The sequence below is a fragment of the Phocoena phocoena genome, chromosome 13, assembly GCF_963924675.1.
Source record: "Phocoena phocoena chromosome 13, mPhoPho1.1, whole genome shotgun sequence".
Classification (NCBI taxonomy): Eukaryota; Metazoa; Chordata; class Mammalia; order Artiodactyla; family Phocoenidae; genus Phocoena; species Phocoena phocoena.
The window spans coordinates 64,707,439-64,727,874 of NC_089231.1; the positions used below are offsets into that span (position 1 = coordinate 64,707,439).

Sequence of the window (20,436 nt, forward strand, 5' to 3'; positions counted from 1 at the left end):
GGGGGATGCGGCAGGGCTGGGCCTGGTGTGGGGGTCCTGACCAGGGAGCTGGTGAGAGGCTGGGGCGGGGGTGGGGGGGAGACTCCTGAATGAGGACCTGGAGGGGGGGCGTGGGAGGGACACTGGGCCGCCAGCCCCCACTGCCACCTGCTCCACCGGTCTGGCCAAATGTGGCCTGAGGCCAGGTCCTCCAGCTCCTGGAATGAAGCCCCTCTGCACTGCTCATCAGCAGGAATAATGGTGCTGCAGCTAATACCCGCCAGGGGACTGCAGGGCCGCCACCCTCTGAGCGCACTTCCGCTGCCGCCTCTTCTTGCACCCCCCCCCCCAATACCCCGTGTTATTACCCTCACCTTTCAGGCGAGGCATCAGCGAAAGGGCCAAGTTACCCAGCCAGGGTCCCAGTCAGGCCAAGGTGGGACCGCGGAGCCCGGCTGCTAACTGGACAGAACCCCGCCCACCCCTCATGGGCCGCCGACCCTGGGGCTGGCCGCTCCCAGGCCCCTCTTTCATTTCCGCACCCATCGCCCAGGTGCAGCCCTGAGAGCTCCGGCCCTGCCTCTGCTGAAATCCCCATGGCTGGGGCACAGCCGTCTTCACGGCTCTATAGCACTTCTGCTCGCATCTGACTTGTAAAAGCCCATTTTTCTTTTTTTTCCATTTAAAATATTTATTATCCTCCAGTTTAACCGTTTTGACTTCGAAGCTCAACCAATGTGTGTTTGTACAACTGTGTTTTTCTCGGCAGTATGGACAAGATACTTGTCAAGTCCTGTTTGATTTCAGAACAGGAGTGAAGAGAGAAAACAGCAGTCTTTAGGAAGGGAAACTGCATCACTGTTACAAAAGTATTCACAGTTGAACATTTTTCTGCAAGTAGAGAGCCTTACTCCTTCGTTCATAAACAAACACTGGGAAGAGTATGGCAGAAACCCTTCCAGACGTTTTCCCACGTATGTATATTTTTCTTTTTGAAACACTTGCGGTAAACCATGCATAGCATGCAATTTATCATTCTACCCTTTTCAGCGCACACTTCTGCTGCATTAAGCACGTTCACGTTGTCGTGCAAATGCCACTTTTTACAGGCTTGACTTCTCACAAGATTAGAAACTGTACTCCCACACCCGGTCTCTCGGCTGTACCACGGCCCTCCGTGCAAGGCCCCTTTGTGCACGGCTGCTGGCACGTGTGGGCAGAGGGAAGGTGTCGGCCTCCTCCCAACACCCCGCAGCGGATGGTGTGGGCTGGGAGGTGCAGCCTGAGGCCTGGCCCCTTGAAAGAGGAAGTTAAGACACTCTACTAAAGGTGGTGGGCAGCGAACAGGTCCTAAGGACAGGGCTGGCTTCAGGCCATATCACAAAGGAATTCTAGGAATGAACGTGTGGAGGTTTGCAGAGTGGCCTGCGTCCTGTTTACCTCTCACAACTATGCTGAGTACACGCTGTTGGACTCAGCCAGGTTGCAATGAAGAAACAGACTCAGGCAAGGTCAGCAACCTGAGGCCACACAGGCAGGAAATGGCAAAGCCGGAATCAGGTGGGGTCTTCCCACGCCTTTGTCATTTCCAGCTCAGTTGCAGGAGGAAGAGTGAACTGTGACAATAGGCCAGATATGGCACAAAAGCCAGCAGTGAGCTTCATGTTCTATCTCCCATGGTGGGAGCACAGCTCACTAGCGCCAGGGAATGTCATTAGGATGTGTCACTCAGGACGTGTCACTCAAGACACGTGTCCAGCTGAGTGGAAGGCTGCGGGGAGGCGTCCATCACCATTGACTAGGCCCCACTATGTTAAGCCCTGCACTAAAATCCCTACAATCAGCTGCCATATCTCTCTGTTGCACAGAGAGGCTAAGGGGCTTGCCTGAAGTCACACAGCTGCACTGCTAGAGCCATGGCCTCCCTACCGGAGGTTCAATCTCATACGCGTCTCGCTAAAGCTGCTGTAGCCCAAGCACTGGCTTTAACTAAAACACCTTAAAAACGCTTGGGGGAGGGTCGGGTGGGGGCAGGCCAGGGGTGGAGGCGTTGGGGCAGAGCTGCAGTCCGGCAAAGGTGCGGGGGCTTCTGGGGTAGGGGTCTGGGCACGGGCCCGGCCAGATGCTCCCATGCGGGCGGAGGGGAAGGAGGAACCCCAAGCATTGGGGGCACGTCAACCCTCAGCACCCCATCCTACTTCACGGCCCTCGGCCCCCCGGCTCGGCCACACCCCCGCGGGCCCAACCCCCACCGCTGCACCCTGGGCGCGCAGCCCCCAGGCCCGCCCCGGGCTCCCCGGGTCCCGGCTGCCGCCCCCGCTCTTCAGCCCCCACTCGGCTCCCAGCCCCTCGCGGCTCCCCATCTCGGCCTCCCCATCTCCCCAACCCGCCCCTGCACCCCTGGCGCCGCCGCCGGACCCTCCCCGGGCGCGTCAGCACCCCGCCCGCACCCCGCTGCACCCCGGGTCCCCACGGTCCTCACCTGCCACTCGGCCGCCCGGCGCCCTCTAGCCGCTCCCAGCCGACCCCGCCCACTTCCCGTCCGGCCACCGCGGACGCCGCGCAGGCGCAGTCGGGCCCAGGCGGGAGGGGCCGGCCTCTGCTGCCCCCTGGCGGCCCGCTGCGCGCGCCGGCGGCCCCACCCGCAGGGCAAGCGTACCTGCGGCCTGCATCCTGGCCATTGCATCAGGTCTCTACCTGTGGTGGCTGTGTAGATGGGGCGGTGCCCAGAAATTAGGCAACTTGTGCAGTCAACAGACGGTTAGCAGCAGAACAGGGATGCGAGCCCACACTGCCCAGGGCCCACGACACTTTTAGGGACGGTTAGCTTCCAATGGCCACAAACACACACATTTAATATCTACAGGTCTGAAGATCAGAAGCTGGTAAGGTCTCAATGGGCTAGTTCAAGGGTCATCAGGGTGCCTTCCTTTCTGGGAGCTCTAGGGGAGAAGGTTCTCCCTCCTTTTTCAGCTTCTAACTGCCCCGCCCCTTGGCTCATGGCCCCTCCCACCTTCAAAGCCAGGACCGAAAAGACCCTTGTGATGACCTTGGGCCACCCAGATGACCCAGGATAATCTGTTTTAAAGTCAGATGAGCAACCTTAATCCCACCTGCAGCCCTGCCTCCCCTCCACCACGTCATCTAACAGCACAGTTCTAGGGACAAGGACCTGGACATCTTTGGGGGTCATTTTTCTGCCACCTTAGAAGCCCAGGAAAAAAAAATATATTTTTTGGCTGCACCACGCGGCTTGTGAGATCTTAGTTCCCCAATCAGGGATCAAACCCATGCCCCCTGCAGTGGAGGCACAGAGTCCTAACCACTGGACCGCTAGGGAATTCCCAGAAAATGTTTTAACGCCAGAAAAGATAAATGAACTTTTAGGTCGAAGAAAATGTCTTAGTATATAATATTAATATGTTCATCTTTATATCAATGCAATTGTAAAGCATAATTTAAACTTTTTATGGAGGAAGAGCTCTCAGAAGCCCCACTGGGGCCCTGCCCACCTGACCTCCAGTCCCACACGTGGCTTTTGTCCATCCCAGGAACTAAGGTTCACTAACAGGAGGGTCTGGAGAACAAGCAGTTGGCAGATATGAAAGGACACAGTCTGGGGAGGGGGTGGGTGTGGAAGGTAGGGGGTGCCTGGGCAGAGGAAGCAGGGTGGAGCGGGTGCTGCTCATCCCATTCTCCTCCTCACGCCTTCCTAGATCCTATAACCTGTCCATCACCATGGTGACCCCAGCAAGGCCCGCGGCTACTTCTTAGGACCTGTGACCTTGAATATGTTCCTTAGCTGCCCTGTGCCATTTCTTTACCAGAAAAATGGGGACAATAGCAACCAACCTATCTCCTAGTGCTGTTGTGCGACCCCGCCTCAGTGTTTCTCAGTGTGCCCAGGACCACTTGCATCAGAATGAGTAAAGGGTGAAGTCTGAGAACCACAGTGTGGGTGAGGCAGTCCTGGGACAGGACTCCACATTGCACAGCCCATGAACGCTGACATACCCATGGGCTTCCTCAGCAGGGCCCACACTAGACTCCTCGGAGCACTGATTCCATTCAAGGCTGGTGCTGGGAGATGACGGGGAAGCGAGACACTGCTGCTTGGCCAGGAGCTTGCCTCCTATTGGTGGGTGCTGGGCCAAGGACATGCCCTGTGGCTTCCGTCAATCCCTCCCCGCTACATTCCATTCCGCCTCAGCTCCCAGCTCCGCTCCTGCCCTTGGGAAAGGAGCCTGCCCACAACACCCAGCCCACCCGGCCCCTGAATTCCAGCCTCTAGGGTGAATCTACAACTGAGGTACTGGTCCGTGTGTGGGCAGCATGGTTCTGACTGTCCCTTGCAGAGGCTCCGAGAGGTGTTTCATGGAGCCTCTTCTTGCGGTGGAGCCTGGGCAGGGGGTGAAATCCCAAAGTGTGGAGGTCTGACGTAAGCACCCCTCTGGTAGAACAGGCTTGGGAAGGGGGCGCAGGGCGGTGTGGCTTGTGGGGTACTTTCTCCACCTGGCACGTGGGCGATTCCCTCATGTAAACTGCTGCCTGCCTCTGTCTGAAAGGACGGGAGTTTGAGAACTGAAATGGGAATGGGCCCTAAGGGTGCAGGCCCCACGCTCAGACCCGCTCCCAGACGCCAAGTGGGGAGCGGGGGTCTGGTCCGGGGCAGTGGGTGGGAGTGAGGGCCAACATCCAGGGAGGCTTCTCCCAGCCGCCTCCTCCCACCTAGGACAGCTGGTGGTGGGCAGCTGGTGGCTTCCTGCCTTCCAGGCGCCTGGGCTACCCCCAAGGCATGCACACAGTTACTGTGCCGTGTCTCACATGCACTTCAACGTGACAGGAGCCTTGGACTGGGTCTGCTCTCCATTACGTGTGTGGTGGTCTCCCTGCAGGACGCGGGCAGAGCGGACACTAAGGGGGCGTGTGCAGGACGAGGGAGAGGCGAGCGGACGGGGCCGGAGGGCCAATGGGGGATGGGCACAACCCTCTGACAGCAGGCAAGGTCCAGCGAGCTGCTCGTTCTGGAGAAGACAATGTGTTTAATGATTTCTGTAACCCAGACGACGCCTCGCAGAGCCTGGGCAGGGCCATCACACGAAGTAGGCGGCCAGGGCCGACATTTTGTCCTTGGGTCTCCTGGTGCCTGGCTTCCCCGCTGGCCTCCGGCCCCGGCCCCGGCCCCGGCCCTGCCTCCTCCCAGGCCCGCGGTGCATGGGGTGGCAGGAGGCTGCGTGCTTCAGCTCCACCAGTTCCTGGAAGACCGGGTCGCAGAAGACGCAGCCCGTGTGCTGCGTGCCGTCACCCAGCAGTGGGGACCTGGCCTTGTTGAAGTCGACGTCCAGCAGGGCGGCCTCGCAGGTACCACAGGTGTCGGCAGACACACGCACGCGGTGGGCATTCTCGAAGCAGTGTGCCACCACATTGCACCTGTTGCAGGCCACCCGCCACTTGGGGCCTGAGGTGGGGTCGAGCACCAGCACACCACTCTCGCACTCCACGCACTGGCCAATGCCCAGCATGCTCAGCGAGTGCTGGCAGGTGGGGTGTGTGCACTCGTTGCAGCCTGTGCCTGGGGGGGGGGTGCGGGGGGGGTACCATTATGCAAACACACCTGCCCGCCCACCCACCCTCGGGACCTCCACCCCAACCCTCATCCCAGCAGATTGCGCTCATCTCGCCCTGCGCATGCCGGCCCTGGGCTCTACTTCTCTGAGACCTCCTTGACCTTTGACGTCCCCCTACTCTGAGGTTTCCAGACAGCTTCCGGACGGCCTCCAGCCAAGTCCACCCCCGCTTTACTTTGCTCCCCGTGGCCCAGGTGGGGCCATCTGCTGTCCTGTAAGCTGCTGGAGGGCAGGGATGGGTCTCCCTGAGAAAGGTGGTGACTGAGGGCTCACCCCTTGCCAGGGGCGGCCCCCTCCCACTGCATCCTCTCACTCCCCCCAGCCCAGGAGCATGCCCACTGCCCAGATCACAAGTGATCTGACTACGGTCAACCATCCAATCGCGAATAAGCAGAAAGCGGCAGACTGGCCGGCTGGGCCCTGAGCAGTGCCCGAGCACACCTGGGTCCTTGGGGCCCTGTGCAGGGAGCTCAGGAATGGTAGGCGCGGGGTCCCCTCAGAGTCCAGCGTGGCATGAGCAGGGCCAGTGCTAAGGAGGGACCACAGGTGCCCGGGGGACAGGCGAGCTGGCTAGGGAGGGAACAGCTCACCTTTCTTCATGTCTCGGAAGGGTGGGTGGTTGGAGCAATATGGGCACAGCGGGTAGCTCTTGCCCCGCGAGCCTGATGACCACAGAACCAGCTCGAAGTCGTCCAGCGGGCACCGGAGCTCCTTGTAGAGCTTGATGGTGCCATTCTGGGGGAGGGTGTAGGTCTCATCGCAGTGGGAGCAGTGCAGGCGGCTTGGCTTGGCCTGTGGCAAAGTCGGGGGGGTGGTCACAGGTTTGCTGGGGCTGCTGACTCTCCTGCCCACCCTCATTCTCCCCGAGACATAGGATACGTAACATGTAAAACATAACGTGTAACACCTAGAACGTAACACACAGTGCGTGATGCTAAAGCATAACGTGTAGGTAGCACATAGTATGGAGTATCACCAGGACCTCTCAGGCAAGGATCCCTGGTCACTGAATCTCAGAACACTTGCTCCACACGTACACAAAGGTGCTAAAATCCCTGCACGTACATTAGTATCTGTGACAGCAAGGAACATGTTGTCAAGAGAACATGGACAGTGCGTGTTTCAGTGGCCTAATGGCTTACGTGCTGCTGGGGGCAGCGGTGGGGGTTTGTTGGCAAAGCTGCCCAGGCCCCCCACGTCACTCCGTGTGAAAGCAGCTGGAGAAAGGCCCGCGGGGTGGCAAGACCGCCCATCTGTGCACACCTGCCCCGTGTGTCCCGGCCCCTCCCCCCCTACCTGGATGTACTTCATGAACCGGTGGCACTTCCCACAGCGGGAAAGGGGCTTGCCGGTGGCCGCCAGGGGCGAGAAGGACACCTCCATCAGCTCATCCATGCCTGAAAGTGAGCAGGGCGGGACTCACACCCCGACCCCGGGGTGCCCACCTCCACGACAGCCGGTATACCGGGCAGGCTTGAGGGAGCTACCAAACGGGGCCAAGAGTCTGAGGGTAAATACGGCCACCCGAGGGTAACTGAGCGGCGAGCGGCAGCCCTGTTCGTCACACGAGCCAAGTGTGCTGCACGTGCTGTCACTGCACTCGCTCTGTAACCCCGACAATGGCTTGGAGCCCAGAGCCTGGATCTGGGAGCTGGTATCGCTGCTGGAGGCGGCAGCCCTGACCAGGGTCCTCTGGCCGACGAGCAGGGAAGAGGCGGGCCTCACCCGCAATGGAGTCCACGAAGTAGTGGAACTTCCTCTTGAAGACGTCCAGGGTGTGGCCCAGGACCTGGCGGTAGTCGGCTTTACCCTGGGCGATCAGGTTCAGCTGCTTCTCTACTGCACTGCGAATGGTGGGGAGCACTAGCTCCACATCTGCGGAGTAGGGGACGCACTGTGAGCCCTCATGCCACGGGGCCAGGGCTGCCCCCACCTGTGATCTCCCCCAGCATCCCATGTGGAGTGGCCAGGACACCCCGTCTCCAGGACAGCGTGACAGGATGAAGCTGCTTGGGTGGGGTCTGTACTCCATCTCCCACGGGCCCCTCAGGACTCCTCAGGACAGAAAGACGGCACTGCAGCAAGGACCCCAGGGCCCAGTCTGCAGGGAAGAGCCCACGTCCCCCCTTTTGGACCCTGACACACACCCACGTGTCCATCAGCCCTGCTACGGCAGGTCCTAGGAGTGGCCGGAGCGGCCTCCTTGTGGTGGGAGTAGCGGGCTCACTGCAGGGCCGGGTCTGTGAGGGGAGGCGCCTGGCAGCTGGACTCACCAATCTTGTAATAGCCGTGCACCAGTACAATACCAAGGTTGGTGGGCTTGAGTCGGCGCCCACTCTCCACGACCACATAGTTACGCTGGCAGATGTTGTTGATGTGTACGGGGATGCTGGCATCCGTCCCTGAGACACAGCAGGGCCCTTTCAGACTTGGCTCCCCCTTCACCCCCGCCTGCCTGTGGCCCCCGGTTCTCAGCCCTGCCCCTGGGCACCACACCACAGGCCTTTTCTGGGCTGTCCTGTGAACCCAGCGTGATGTTCCCAGCTCAGAGAGACTAAGGAACTCCGCCAAAGTCACAGAGCTCGGTCTGCCCCTCACATCTAGAAACGTCCCCTCCTTGGCCTCTCCCTGTCTTGACCCTGTGGCACCCACACCTTTCCAGAACCAAGGCCCCAGCCCCCCAAATGCAGAGAAGCCTCCCTGACAAACTGTCCCTCCAAAACCTGCCCAGGTTTGCCCACTTGCTGGCTCCCGGTCCCTCGTGATCAGCCCCCAGGGCAGGCTCCCAGCTGCAAGGTGCACCTGCCCCAAAGACATCTAGGTTGTCTGGCACTGCCAGGTGCTGCCTTTACTGCTCCCCGAGGTCCATGGCTGGCGGGATGAGGTGGGCCAGGCTCTGAGCCCCATGTGGCTCTGCAGTGCTGCACCGTACACTCCCACGGCACCTCCTGCACTCGGGCCACAGCCCCAAGGCCCGTGGTCAACAGGACCGCTCTTAACCGCTGTCGGGAGGTAGGTGACACTGTCTAGTGTGTGGCCACGAGAAGCCACGGACGTCCCATCAACGAGAAGGGGCAGAGGGTGCTGGGGGAGCGGCACCCACACCCACAGCAGGCTGAGGACCACCAGGACCCACTGCAGGCACTCAGGCCCCTGGAAGCAGCAGCCAGCTCTCCTGGTAAGGCCACCACTGTCACCAGGACCCCGGGCACATGTAAGAGGCTCCCTGGCAAGGCACCCGCGGGACTGTTAGTCATGGAACAGAGTCCAGATACCGTGGCCTGGTTGTCCTACAGCCCTCCAGAGCCTGTCAACTGTGAGGGGCCCGGTGAGCTGGGCAGCCCATCAGGGAACAGGCAGAGCCTCTCGGAGCAAGCACCACCTAGGGAGGTGGCACTGGCACAAGGCCATCCCCCGGGGTGTGAGGCCTCAGGTCACAGCCCTGGGCCTGGGGACTGGGAGAGACCCTCGCCCGTGAGACATGTGCATCAGCGACCCCACTTTTGAGCTCAAAGCTCCCCAGGTGGGGCATGTCCACTCCCCTCGCAGGGAAGCAGTGCCGTGGGAACTTGGCTTTCCTGTCGCCTTGTGAATTTGTTCTGAGTTTTGTGTCCTCCCTGTGGGTGAGTCACTGGCAACCTGGGCCAACACTCAGCTCTGGCGGTGGTAGTTAGTGCCTGTAAGGGTGCGTGTTGGCCTTTATAGGCAAGGCCAGGTCCTGAGGTGGAGGCCCTGGCGAGGGCCTGCCCGTGGCCACCCTGCAGGCTCAGCTGGCCACACTGGGCCCCAGCCCTGGGATGGGAGCCCTGGGCCCGGACCCACCGATGCCGTGCTTCTCCATGAGCGTGATGAGCTCAGCCTCCGTCAGGTAGTCAGGGGGGCTCGTCTGCTTCTCCAGCATCTTGACCTCAGCCACGGCGAAGGTGTCGCCCCTCTGGCAGGTGGGCAGGCTCTCCTCCAGGGGCACACTCTGCCAAGGCATGATCTCCGTGAAACCTGTGGAGACCGGGCGTCGACACTCAGGGCCGGTGGCCATGTCCGCGGAGGTGGGAGAGGCGCCCGCCTGGCTCCACCTACCTGGGGAGATGACGGTCTTGCCTGTGCAGGTGAAGTGCTCAGGCCCGATCCGGAAGGAGATGGTGCTCTGCAGGTACTTGCAGTCATGGCTGACTGTGGCGATGAAGTGCCTGGTGATGTACTCGTACAGCCGCCAGGCCTCGCCGCCTGCAAAAGGCGCGGCTGCTCAGTGCCGGGCTCTGGCTCCAAGCAGCCCCAGCACTCGTGCTCCAGCAGCAGGGTGTGGGCGCCAGGGCTGGCCTGCTCTAAGCCCTCGAAGGGGGAGGGGACACACAAGAAGGATTGCAAGCATCTCCAGGCCTCGGTGGCTCTTTCAGGCTCTGCTTCTGGGTGGGACTGTGCTTCAGGGCCCAACCTACCCCATAAGTGACCTGCCACCATTGCTTCAGACTGGGGCTGCACACAGGGGCTCCTGTCTCCCTCTCCTGCCTTCTCCCAGCATGCAGGCCACCAGCAGGGCCTCGAGGGTGGGAAGTAAGGACACCCCATGGTTGAGCCTGTCACCCTGCCCCGGTCTCATCCCACTCCATCTGTGGTCTCCTGCCTGGCCTGCTCCAGCGCCTGCCCGCACATCACACACCTGCCGTCACCACTTCACTCCTGTCCCGTCCATGGCGACAGAGCACAACCTTCAGGTGGCCCCTTCACTGCAGCCGGGGTCAGTGGGGGCCCACACTGCTGATGGGGCCTGACCCCGTCCAAAGGTGCCATGTAGCCAAAGCTCCTCACCCGGCCCTCCTGGGAAGCTTGAAACGCACGCACGTGCATGCGTGTGTTCGCGCATGCGCAAACTTCTGAGGGGAGCCCCCATACCTAATTCAGCCTCCGTGGCAGACTTCATGGGGGTAATGGGGGGATGGTCGCCAGCGTCGTGGCCTTTCCGTGGGCGGTTGATACCTTCCGCTAACAGCCGCTTCACCTGAGAGGAAAGCCCGGAGCAAGGCATGAGCTGAGTAAGGCTGTCAACCCACATGGGAGGAGTGGCTGCCCATCCTGGCCTGGCCCGTGGGGTCCTGGCCTCACCGTGTCAGCCCAGTAGGGGTGGTTGGCCTGTTGCCGCAGAGGCCCCTTCAGGTCGAAGCTCTCGGGGTAGTGGGTGGTCTCGGTGCGCGGGTAGCTGATGTAGCCCTGCGTGTAGAGCCGCTCTGCGGTCTGCATGGTGTGCTGTGGGCCCATCCCTGCCGGACATGCAGGATCAGCAGCCCGGACGCCAGGAGAGCAGGCACCCCTGTGCCAGGTGCCCAGGCTCCTGGGAGGTGGGGGCCACACAGCCCGATCCAAGGCCAAGCTCCCCCACCAGGGCAGGGACACCAGGGGTCATCCTCGAGACGCTGGCAGCCATACTGCTGAACATGGCCTTCAGAGCGCCTGTGTCCTACTTGGCCTGGGGTCACACCCACGCCCTATGGTCCACATGCGCCCTCCGTCCTGAGCCCTCAGGCGCATCCACGCTCACAGCGCTGCAGGGCACTGATGGGGTTCATGCTCCTGCTCCTCCCCAACCTGCAGAAGCTGGCCTCAGCGAGCGGTCACTCCATGTCATTGCTGCCCCTAGAGCATCCCTGGAGGTGCTGCCCTGAGAGGATGGTGCCCACGGTTTCCTGAGGCTGCAGAGGGGCCACCAATGCCTGGAGGCTGCCAGCTCCAGACCAACCTTCTAGCACAACCTTCTCGCTATGGTAGAAACGAGGCTCAGGGCCATGTCACAGCTGTCACACCTGTCGAGTGCCCCGCCCACACCTGGCCTCTCCCTGCACCAGGGACGCCACTGCAGCTGTCCCCCTCAGGTAGCAGCCATCATCACAATCGCTACCGTCAGGACGCCATGTGCCTGCCTCAAGAAGTCTCCTGGGGGCTTTGAGGCAACATCCACACTCACCCAGGGAAGAGCTGGCCACACGCAGCATCTCCACGGTGTTCAGGGCCAGTGGCCTCTGCTTGGCCTTCTCCTTCCTGCTTGTGGCCTCCACCTGGGGGACAGAATAGATTCACGCGTGGGTGCAGGGAGACGCCATGACAGACTGAGGACATGTGGCCAAGGGTCTAGACTCTTTTACCCTCCCAGCTTCTCCAGTTCTCTTCACAGCGGACTCAGGACTTGAATGAACATTTGTTCAGGCCCAGGAAGGAAAAATGAAAGAAAATTCTTTTCCAGGGAAACAGAAAACCTGGAGAAAAGGGGAAGAGTCAGGAGAAAGGGCTGCATATTTGAAACCCAACAGGAGCCAGCGTCTGCCAGGCTGCGGGGCTGGCGGGGGGTCCAGGGGGCCATGGGGTGAGGGCTTGTCGCAGGGGCAGCTGCTGACCCCTCACCGCACCCACTAGTGTTGCTACACCTGCCAATTTGACAGGAGAAGCTGGAAACTGGGATTTTTTAATGTGAAATCTCCTAACTTCTAAAAGTAGGTAACCACTTTGGAACTTGGTGAATACCATGCACTTTAAGGAAAATGGTGGTGAGTAACCACCATCAGCCTCTGGGCTGAGCAGCTGTCAGAAGAGTGACCACTTTGTCTGTGGCAAAAACAATCCAAACCTCTCAACCGCCACCCCTCGCCCCTGCCAACCTCACGTGGACCTGGCCAGGGCCGTGTCCCCTGAATTCCAGACAGGTGTGGGGCTAACAATGAGGCCAAGTGGTGTCTGTGCAGCAGGGGCAGCTTGGATCACGGGCAGGGGGAGGGGGCACTCAGACAGGGTGGCCACTGCGGGCAGAAGCACGGGGCAGATTTAGGTGAAGCTCTGGGGCCTGAGTCAACTGCCCTCAGCAAGGGGATGCCCAGGAAGGTTCAGGAAGGACGAGAGAAGGCGGCTGAAGGAGGCCAGGCGAGCCTCAGTGACCACGGGGGCTGTCGTGACTGCAAGGCATAAGCTGCCACAGCTGCAGACATGCCCCCACCCATGCGGCCAGCCAGTTGCCAGGTGGCATCAACCTCTTCCTAACAGCCACGCAGCCCATGCTTTCCAATTCGTGAAAACCTGAGTAAGAAATGTAGCACATAAAGGCCACGAAAGCTGATGACCCAGAGACGCCCGTGCTGGCTGTGGGACCTGGGCGGGTTCTTGATGTGCGTAGGGGCCTCTAGTTGTTAGCCTGAGGTGTCACAGAAAAGGGACATATGGGTGGAATCCTCCCAAAGGAGGTAATGCCCACAGGGCACATGGAGGGCTCAGAGCAGGCACGTGGTGCACGGCAGCTACGGCCTGGGAAGGAGTTTCTTAGTGGGAGCGTGTCATGAGTAACCATTCTTCTGTCTAAAAAGTGTCTGTGTTCCAGAAAGGCAGAGAAAGATATAAGCCTAGGTCAGCAGAGTCTTCTGAGGCCCCCCCAAGGCAGATGGGACTGATGTGGGTGGAGCAGCCCACCTGGGCCTCCTTCTCCAGCTTGGTCATGTTCAGGAACATCTGTGCGATCTCCCGGTCGAACACACGCACTCGGTCCCAGTCCAAAAGGAGGGATCGGTCCTTATCGGCATCCACCTGCAGGAGGGGAACAGGAGAGCCCGGGAGAGAAAGCATCCAGGTGAGCCAGTGCCAGCAGGGAGAATCGGGGCAGACAGAGCTGGTCCTCGCCTGGGCCCTGCCTCTGAAGTCTCTCGGCTGTACCTGTTCAGGTGCACAGCCACAGGTGTGCAGGTTGAGGCCCAGCCCCTCCCCAAGTGGAGGCTGCTCTGACACAAGGCCTCCTTGCTGAGATCAGCCAGATGGCCTCACGAGGGGAGCCCCAAGCCGAGGCTGAGGTGTCCTTAGGGAGCGCCGGGGCCCCCACCTCTCATCCCTTAAGCCCCGCTGGCACTAGATGTGGCCCCACCTAGGAGACCCCAGCCCTGTGTTGACTGAAGCAACTCTGTATTATGCTCTAAATCTTACAAAAAACCTTCCTTTTTACTTGGAGCAGGGGTTCCAAGACTTCTTAGAAGCTCAAAAGTCAGCAGCTCGTGGCCCTCAGTCCAGTCCTTGGACCTGACCACCCCAACTGTGGGCCTGGCGGGTGACCTCACCCTGAGCTGCCAGAGCGTCCAGGCCTGGCCTTGTCCTGCGGCCTCCACGAAGGCTGGGGGCCCTTCCCTGGGCACCCGCAACCACTTCCTGGTGGGACAGCCACCCACAGCTGTGCCCTTGGCCTGGGGACTATGACAATGATGATGGAGACTCTAAGAATCCATACCCAAACCCGGAAAGACCCAGCATGAACAGGAAAAGGAAGTGAACCTTGGCCTGCAGCACCCAGTAGGTCTCCGGTTTGAAGGACTGGATTTTATCATGTCTCTCCACGCAGAAGCCCAGCGTGGGGGTCTGGCATGGCCCGAAGGAGATGAGCGAGCTGTCTAGGTTGCCGTATTTCCCCTGGAAGTATTTAGTCTGAAACCTATAAAGGGGGTTGGGGGGAGAGGAGGACATTTTGGTCACACATTCACTCAAATACCATCGTTAGCTGCCTGTGGGAGTCGGGCAGGAGGCTGGCTGGTGGGTATGGGAGGAGACCAAGGCAACTGCTCCCTGCTCAAAAGATGGAAAGGAAAGAGCAAAGGCTCTGTTCACCCTGGCCGGAAGCCCTATTTTATTCCGTGCCCCTCCACCCCCTCAAGACCTGCCCACCCTGCTTGTCAAGAGGGGACCTCTGTCGTCTGCGTCAGCTAAAGAGACAGTTTTCTTGGGGATTTAAAAATGCTGATAATCTCCTGTCGCCGACCAGGCCTGTGGGGAGGCCAGGAGCCAGGCGAGGCAGTGGCCTGGCCAGGGGGCGGGCAGCACCTGGTGAAGGCGCAGCCGATGCGCAGGTCCAGCTCCTGCCGCGCATCCACTGAGAGTGCCTCGTTGTGGTCGGGCTCACCCAGGCGGACCATGGCAGTGCAGATGTCTGTGTCTGTGATGGAGCTGAACCGGGCCCGGAACACTGTCTTCTCGCCACTGTGGGCCTGATTCATGACAGGCAGCACCGCATCCAGGACCTGGGGAGGCGGCCGGCTGTAACGCCCACACCTCACCTCACCTGGGTGCCAGGCCCCCTCCACTGCCCCCTCCTCCTGGAGCCTCAGTCTCCACAGGCCTCCTGCCATGCGCTTCCTTTCCTTCTGTCCACTGCTGTGTTCAAACCCCCTTCCTACTGCCGCCCCCTCTCTTCCTACAGTGGTTTCCACACCCAAACTAGGAGGCACTACTGCAGGGGACACAAGGGACCCCAGCCTCCAAGTCCACCCCGATCCACCCACTTTCCCACCTTCTAGAGGAGGGAGTGCTGGGAGGGCTGAGGGGATTTGGGAGACTTTCCAGAGACTGGAGGAAAGACAGAGAAGGGAAAAGAAGAAGAAAACGCAGTGGATAGGAGTGGGCGCCGGTGCATCTCAGGACTAGAGCAGGGTGGGGGACCTGGGGGGCCTGGAGCCCAGACTCACTAAGAGTTAGTGAAGGCCGTGCAGCGGGAGGGGAGTCGCCGCTGGAGCCTGGCCATGCAGCTTCCTTATGGGGAGGGAGTGGCTCCGTTTCTGAGGGGAGAAAGCCTGTGAGCTGCCAACATTCTCCACCCCAGACGCAAAGGTCCCTGGGGAGAAGCAGCCCTGCAGGGGAGGCGTCGGGAGAGGGGTGTCTGGGAACACTTTCCTGAGGTGCCAGGCCCCAGGTGAGAGCTGGGGTGTTCCAGCCTGAGGGGCTCCTCCGGGAGGCAGGCCTGGGAGCTGCCACCTGCTTCCAGTCTGAGGGGGGGCGCCTGGGGGCTGGCGGAGATGGGAGGCGGGAGGGCACAGCTTGGGGGGCGGGGGGGAGAAGGAGGTATGTGAAAAGGTGTCAAGCAGCACTGGCTGAAGGTCCCTGCATGGCGCTAGGAGGGTGCGATGCTCAGAACCCACCCTCTCCTCCAGGCGGTCCTCCATCTAGGAAATCCTGCCTGCGGCTTCCTCACAATGTGCCCTTCAGGCAAAGGGACACTCCCTCCCCTGGGCAGAGCCCATGCATCTTAAAATATCTACAGAATCACCAGAATTTAAGCCAGTGCCATGGTTCCCCTGGTAGCATCAGTGCCAGCCAGGAGTGGCATGACAGCGGCGGGAAGGCCGATGTATGGACCCCCAGCCCCCTCACCTCGAAGCAGATGTTCTCTCCCTCCTTGTCGCAGTCCAGCCACAGTACGATGTAGTCACAGCCTTTGCCCTCCACCTGAGCACAGCACATGGGGAATCACACCTGCCTCGGCCCCCAGTGCCTGCCAATGGTGCCCCCGATCACCCTGAGCCCTGGAGCCCAGGGCAGGGCCCAGGTTGAGCCAAGGAGCTGGCTGCAGTCAGGCTGGCTTAGCCTCTCAGCAAAGAATTTAGTTCAGAACTGCTGTTTTTTGGACAAAAAAGTTATAAATGCCACGTGATCTTAACCTCCAAAACTGCATTTAAAAAAAAGCTAAAATGAAATAACTATTAACAGTAGTTGTCTTGGATAGTGAGATTATAATTAATTTTTTTTTTTACTTACTTGTATTTTTAAATTTTCATCACATGTATGCATTTGTTTTAAAATTAGGAAATCACCACCACCAAACTACTTTAAAAGCAGGATGTTGCCCCGGGTGCCGGGGAGCCCAGGCTGACTGTGGGGGAGGAGTGGGCCTAAGGGCACGTGGTGGGGGGCGGGCTGGGGGTGCTCCCTCACGCTCAGGACGCACCTGCAGGAACTTCACCATGTTCAGCTTGGGGTTGGCCTCCTTCTTCTCCGTTGGGGCCTGGCTGAACAGCTCGGCGGGGTCCACCTTGTCCCACTTGTTGTACTTTCCTACAAACACAGACATTGGACGTCCGAATCACACTTCACACTTCCTGGGACTTGGACCCCAGGAGGAGGGTGGGGAGGGGGAGGCTTGGAGAACCCTTTGCCCAGAGCAGGGCCTCCCCTCGCCTGAGCTGTGAGCCGACAACACACTTGAGCCGCACGTGGGAGCTGCTCCCGGATGTTCTCTGTGGCTGGGGGCACCGCTCCTGGTGGTCTCACTGCCACTCATGCCCTGTCTCCTCCTCCAGCAGGTTTCTGTACCCTCTCCCCGCCCAGCACTTGGCCGGCCCCCGATAGGTGCTCAGCAGATCCCGGGGGGCCTCAGTGTCCTCAGGCCCCCCATCCAGCACATCCCCCACACTTCTCTACTTGGCGTTCGGCCTCACACGCCCAGCCTGTAGGCTTCCTTCTAGGCCTTGCTGGTCAGACACAGCCAAGTTCAAGCCCCAGCTCCCTGACTTCAGGGTCCGAATGCCCTGCTGCAAGGGGAGCAAGAACTGCCGAGGCTCTGCTGTGAGCGGCCCGCGCTCAGTGCTGCACCTCCCGCCCCACTGGGGCCTCAAACAGTCCTGGGAGGTGATGGCAATGATCTCAGACCCTTCACACACAAGAAGCAGAAGCGCATGGAGGCCCAGCTCCGGTGCAGCGAGGGTCAGAGCCTAGGTCGGACCCACATCAACTGCGACCCTGCACCCAGCCCCACTGGGTCACTGATGCTGACCTTCCAATCACCACTGACTGACTGTGGGACAAAGGTCATACTCGGAGGGGCAGCAGCCCTCTGTGGAATGCCTACACGGGCCAGGCCCCTGCTCAGGTGGGGACCACTGCCTCCACTCTGCACAGGAAGGTGCAGGGCACACAGTGACCAAGGGGCACCACTGGGACAGGGACCCCAGGTCAGCTCTCCACAGTCTGCTGGTCTCAGGACTCATGGGTTCTGGACAAACCTCTCTGCCCGGAGCCTGCCCTGGGCTCCAACTGGACCCTGGGCAGCACCAGGCAGGGCTCCTCAGTGCAATGGAAGGTGGGCAGGGGGGCAGGGGCTCACCCAGGAAGTCCAGGGTCATCACATGACCACAGACGGACGTCATCTTGAAGCGGACCAGCTGGCCAGTGAAGGTCCCGGTGTACTCGTGCACTGAGCATGTCCCGTTCAGCCCTTTGCGTGAGGACATGCTCCCTGCAGGAGAAGCACAGCCATGCGGGGACCCGGGGCCCTGACACTGCCTCTTGGAGGGCCGGGGTCCCCTCCCCACAGTGGTCAGTGACAACATTCCTCAGGCAGCAGCAGTCACCGGGTGCTGAGAGATCTAGCGGCTCTCAGGGGAAACACGCAGAGTTGCGTGTGTGTGGGGGCCGAGAGCGCCCCCTCTGGACGCTCAAGAGCAGACACTCTTGGGTCGTTCTCTGCATTTCTGTATTCACTCCTGAATCTGATTTCTGCCCCTTTTAAACCCTACTCAGAGGTTCCCCAAAGACCCCCTAACTATCGAACTCCAGGGTGACCTCTCCACTCCCAAACAATGGCCCTTTCCCTGAACTTTCTCGGCCTCTGGGGACCGGGCACTTCTGGGGTCTCCCCTCCCCTTCAGATGACTTCTCAGCCTGCTGCCCTGGGGTCTCCTCTTCCTTCAGCCGCTGGACTGAGGGGAGGTCAAGGTGGACGCCTGCCATCTCTGGGTCCCCAGCACCCACCAACCACCCAGGGGCTAGGGTGAGGCAAGGGCAGGTGTTCTCTTTCCCAGTGCCCTGCGGTCTCAGGGGCACGGCTCAGCCTCATGGCACCATCAAGTGGCGTGAGGAGCGTGGGTGCAGCTGCAGCGGGGCGTCCACAGGGCGGTGGTGCTGATGCCCACGGCATGGCCTCAGCAGACTAGGCCGGGTGGGGTCCTTCCAGTGGACTCTTTCTGCTCAAGTTAGCAGGGCTTGTTTCTGCTGCTCGTGACCGACCACCCTGTCTGGCACAGCACTCGTCCAGTGGCCTGCCTACCATGTGCTGCCAGCTGCGCCTGCACCTTGTGGGAGCCCCGGCTCACGCTCAGCGTGGCAGTAATCGCACCCCACAGGGACCAAGTGACTAAGTGACCGAGGGCTTCATCCACACCTGCTGTCCTGAACAGACTTGACTCCAGGGGGCTGGGGTTGCTTAGGAAGAAGAAAGGATTGACCTGCAGAGCAGGAACGTCCACGCTCACAGATCAAAGCCGTTGAGAGCGCCGGGGCTGCCCTCCTACCTCGAGAGAGGATTCTGGCGATGGACTGGGCCAAGGACGGCTTCTCAGCCACCATGAGCACCGTCTTCATCTTGTCTCAGGCTGCCAGCACCCTGCCTCACTCTGCTCTCAGGGAAATGGCAGTGAAACAGCTCACACACTGACCTAGGGCAGCGTCACGCTGCTGCCATGCCAACTCCTAAGAGAAAAGACATGCAGAAAACAATGATGCTTCCAGTGGAACCTCTCACTTTAAAGAACAAAACAAACCCAAGGCAAGAAAAAGAAACTCAGGGAAACCTGAAGGCACCTGACAACTGCCTAGGGCAACTGAACTGGATCAGGACCACGGCTTTGCTTGAAAAGATGAGGTGGCCCCATGACCCCAGGCTAATTTTGTCCCCAAATCCACGCTAGGAAGCCCTGGGGGCCTTTGGGCCTGGCCCCCCTCCCGTGGAGCCGTCGTTTACCCCCAGGGCTGAGACAGTATCCTCACCTTGGCTGAGCATGAGGGTGCCCTGGGCACTTTACCCAATGCAGATGCCCAGGCTGGGCACCCATGTCCTCCTGATTCCCGACTGGGCTGAGACCCACTGGCCAGGAGATCCAGCCCCCAGCAGAGCTCGAGAGACCCTTCGCAAAAGGCCCTGACCTACCTCCCCACTTGCCCTGCCTCCGCACTTGCCCTGCCCCACCTCTCACTTTGCAGGCCAGGGTCTGGCCGGTTAAATTGGACATTGTCGTCTAAAGAAAAAAATACATCTGTTTGCCTGGAATGTTCCACGGATCCTGGGGAAGGCAGCTCTACTGTCAAAGGCCCGGCTCAGGCACTAACTCTTCTTTAAAGGATTCTCCCTCTTTTAGGGAAAGACAGGATGGATCCTTTTCTGTCAGCTGTTTATTCATAGTTGTACCCATTTTTTTCAAGAGGGTTGCTGTCTTATTAAAATAAATAAATAAATAAATAAAATAAAATAAAATAAAAAGACTCCTAAAGGAGTCGTTTAGATAATGAGGAAATTAGCCCTTTACGGTATGACCTGATGTCCAAAACATTCCCCCAAGCAAAGTACAGCTAGAACAGGCCTGTACTTATGTCACCAGCAAGGGTCGCAGGTGATGGGGCTGGGGGGCAGGCAGACCCGGACGTGGCTGGTGGAATTTGACCGGAGCGACTTGATGACATCTCTCAAAACTACGAGCGTGTGGCCATAGCACCCCCACATCCAGGGACAAGCTCAGGGATCCCACATGATTTACAGAGCACCCACTGCACGCTCAGTGTGTTGCCCTGTGCCATGAGGGGCAGAGCAGAGCAGGAGTGGCACAGGGCAGGCATGAGCTGTGCAGTGTCCGGGGGCAGAGTTTCAAGGCGGCCCAGAGACTCCCCTTCCCTCACCCACAGAAGCCAGAGGCCAGAAGGGGAAACTGGCAGCAAAGGGAGTTTCTCATCCCTTCCAAAGTAGGAAGGACTTATCCTAAAACATTCCCTTAGGTTTTCTCACTTCTGCGTCACAAGAGCAGCCAGCAATTATCGTGTAATTGTCCTGCCAGTGCCCTCGGTGGAGGTGCTGTGCTGCCCCACGGCAGGAATTGTAGGGTCGGGAAGACCAGAGATCAAGCGGCAGGACTTAAACACACATGCACAGCCCTCATCCTGTCCAGCCTCTGTGAGCATCCTGGGCGGAGCGGCAGCCCTGCTTTGCTTCCCTACAGCACCAACCACTATACCCGAGAGCCTCTCCAGCTACGTATTTATTTTTTTGTCTCACAGTTCCTAG

The 20,436-nt window shown here is 59.9% G+C and overlaps 1 protein-coding gene across 1 annotated transcript; it reads right to left on the reverse strand.

Annotated features, from left to right (window-relative positions):
- Positions 1-5,072: 5,072 nt before the first annotated feature.
- On the reverse strand, positions 5,073-18,746 carry TOP3B (DNA topoisomerase III beta). The gene is made up of 17 exons (XM_065889687.1): positions 18,677-18,746; positions 17,491-17,622; positions 16,336-16,442; positions 15,762-15,836; positions 14,439-14,635; positions 13,896-14,052; positions 13,050-13,163; positions 11,563-11,653; positions 10,707-10,861; positions 10,497-10,602; positions 9,684-9,830; positions 9,429-9,602; positions 7,880-8,008; positions 7,332-7,481; positions 6,903-7,003; positions 6,197-6,398; positions 5,073-5,551 (listed from the first exon to the last, which is right to left on the reverse strand). Exons 1-17 carry the CDS (start codon positions 18,744-18,746, stop codon positions 5,073-5,075), a joined length of 2,586 nt encoding a protein of 861 aa, XP_065745759.1.
- Between the last annotated feature and the right edge of the window lie 1,690 nt (positions 18,747-20,436).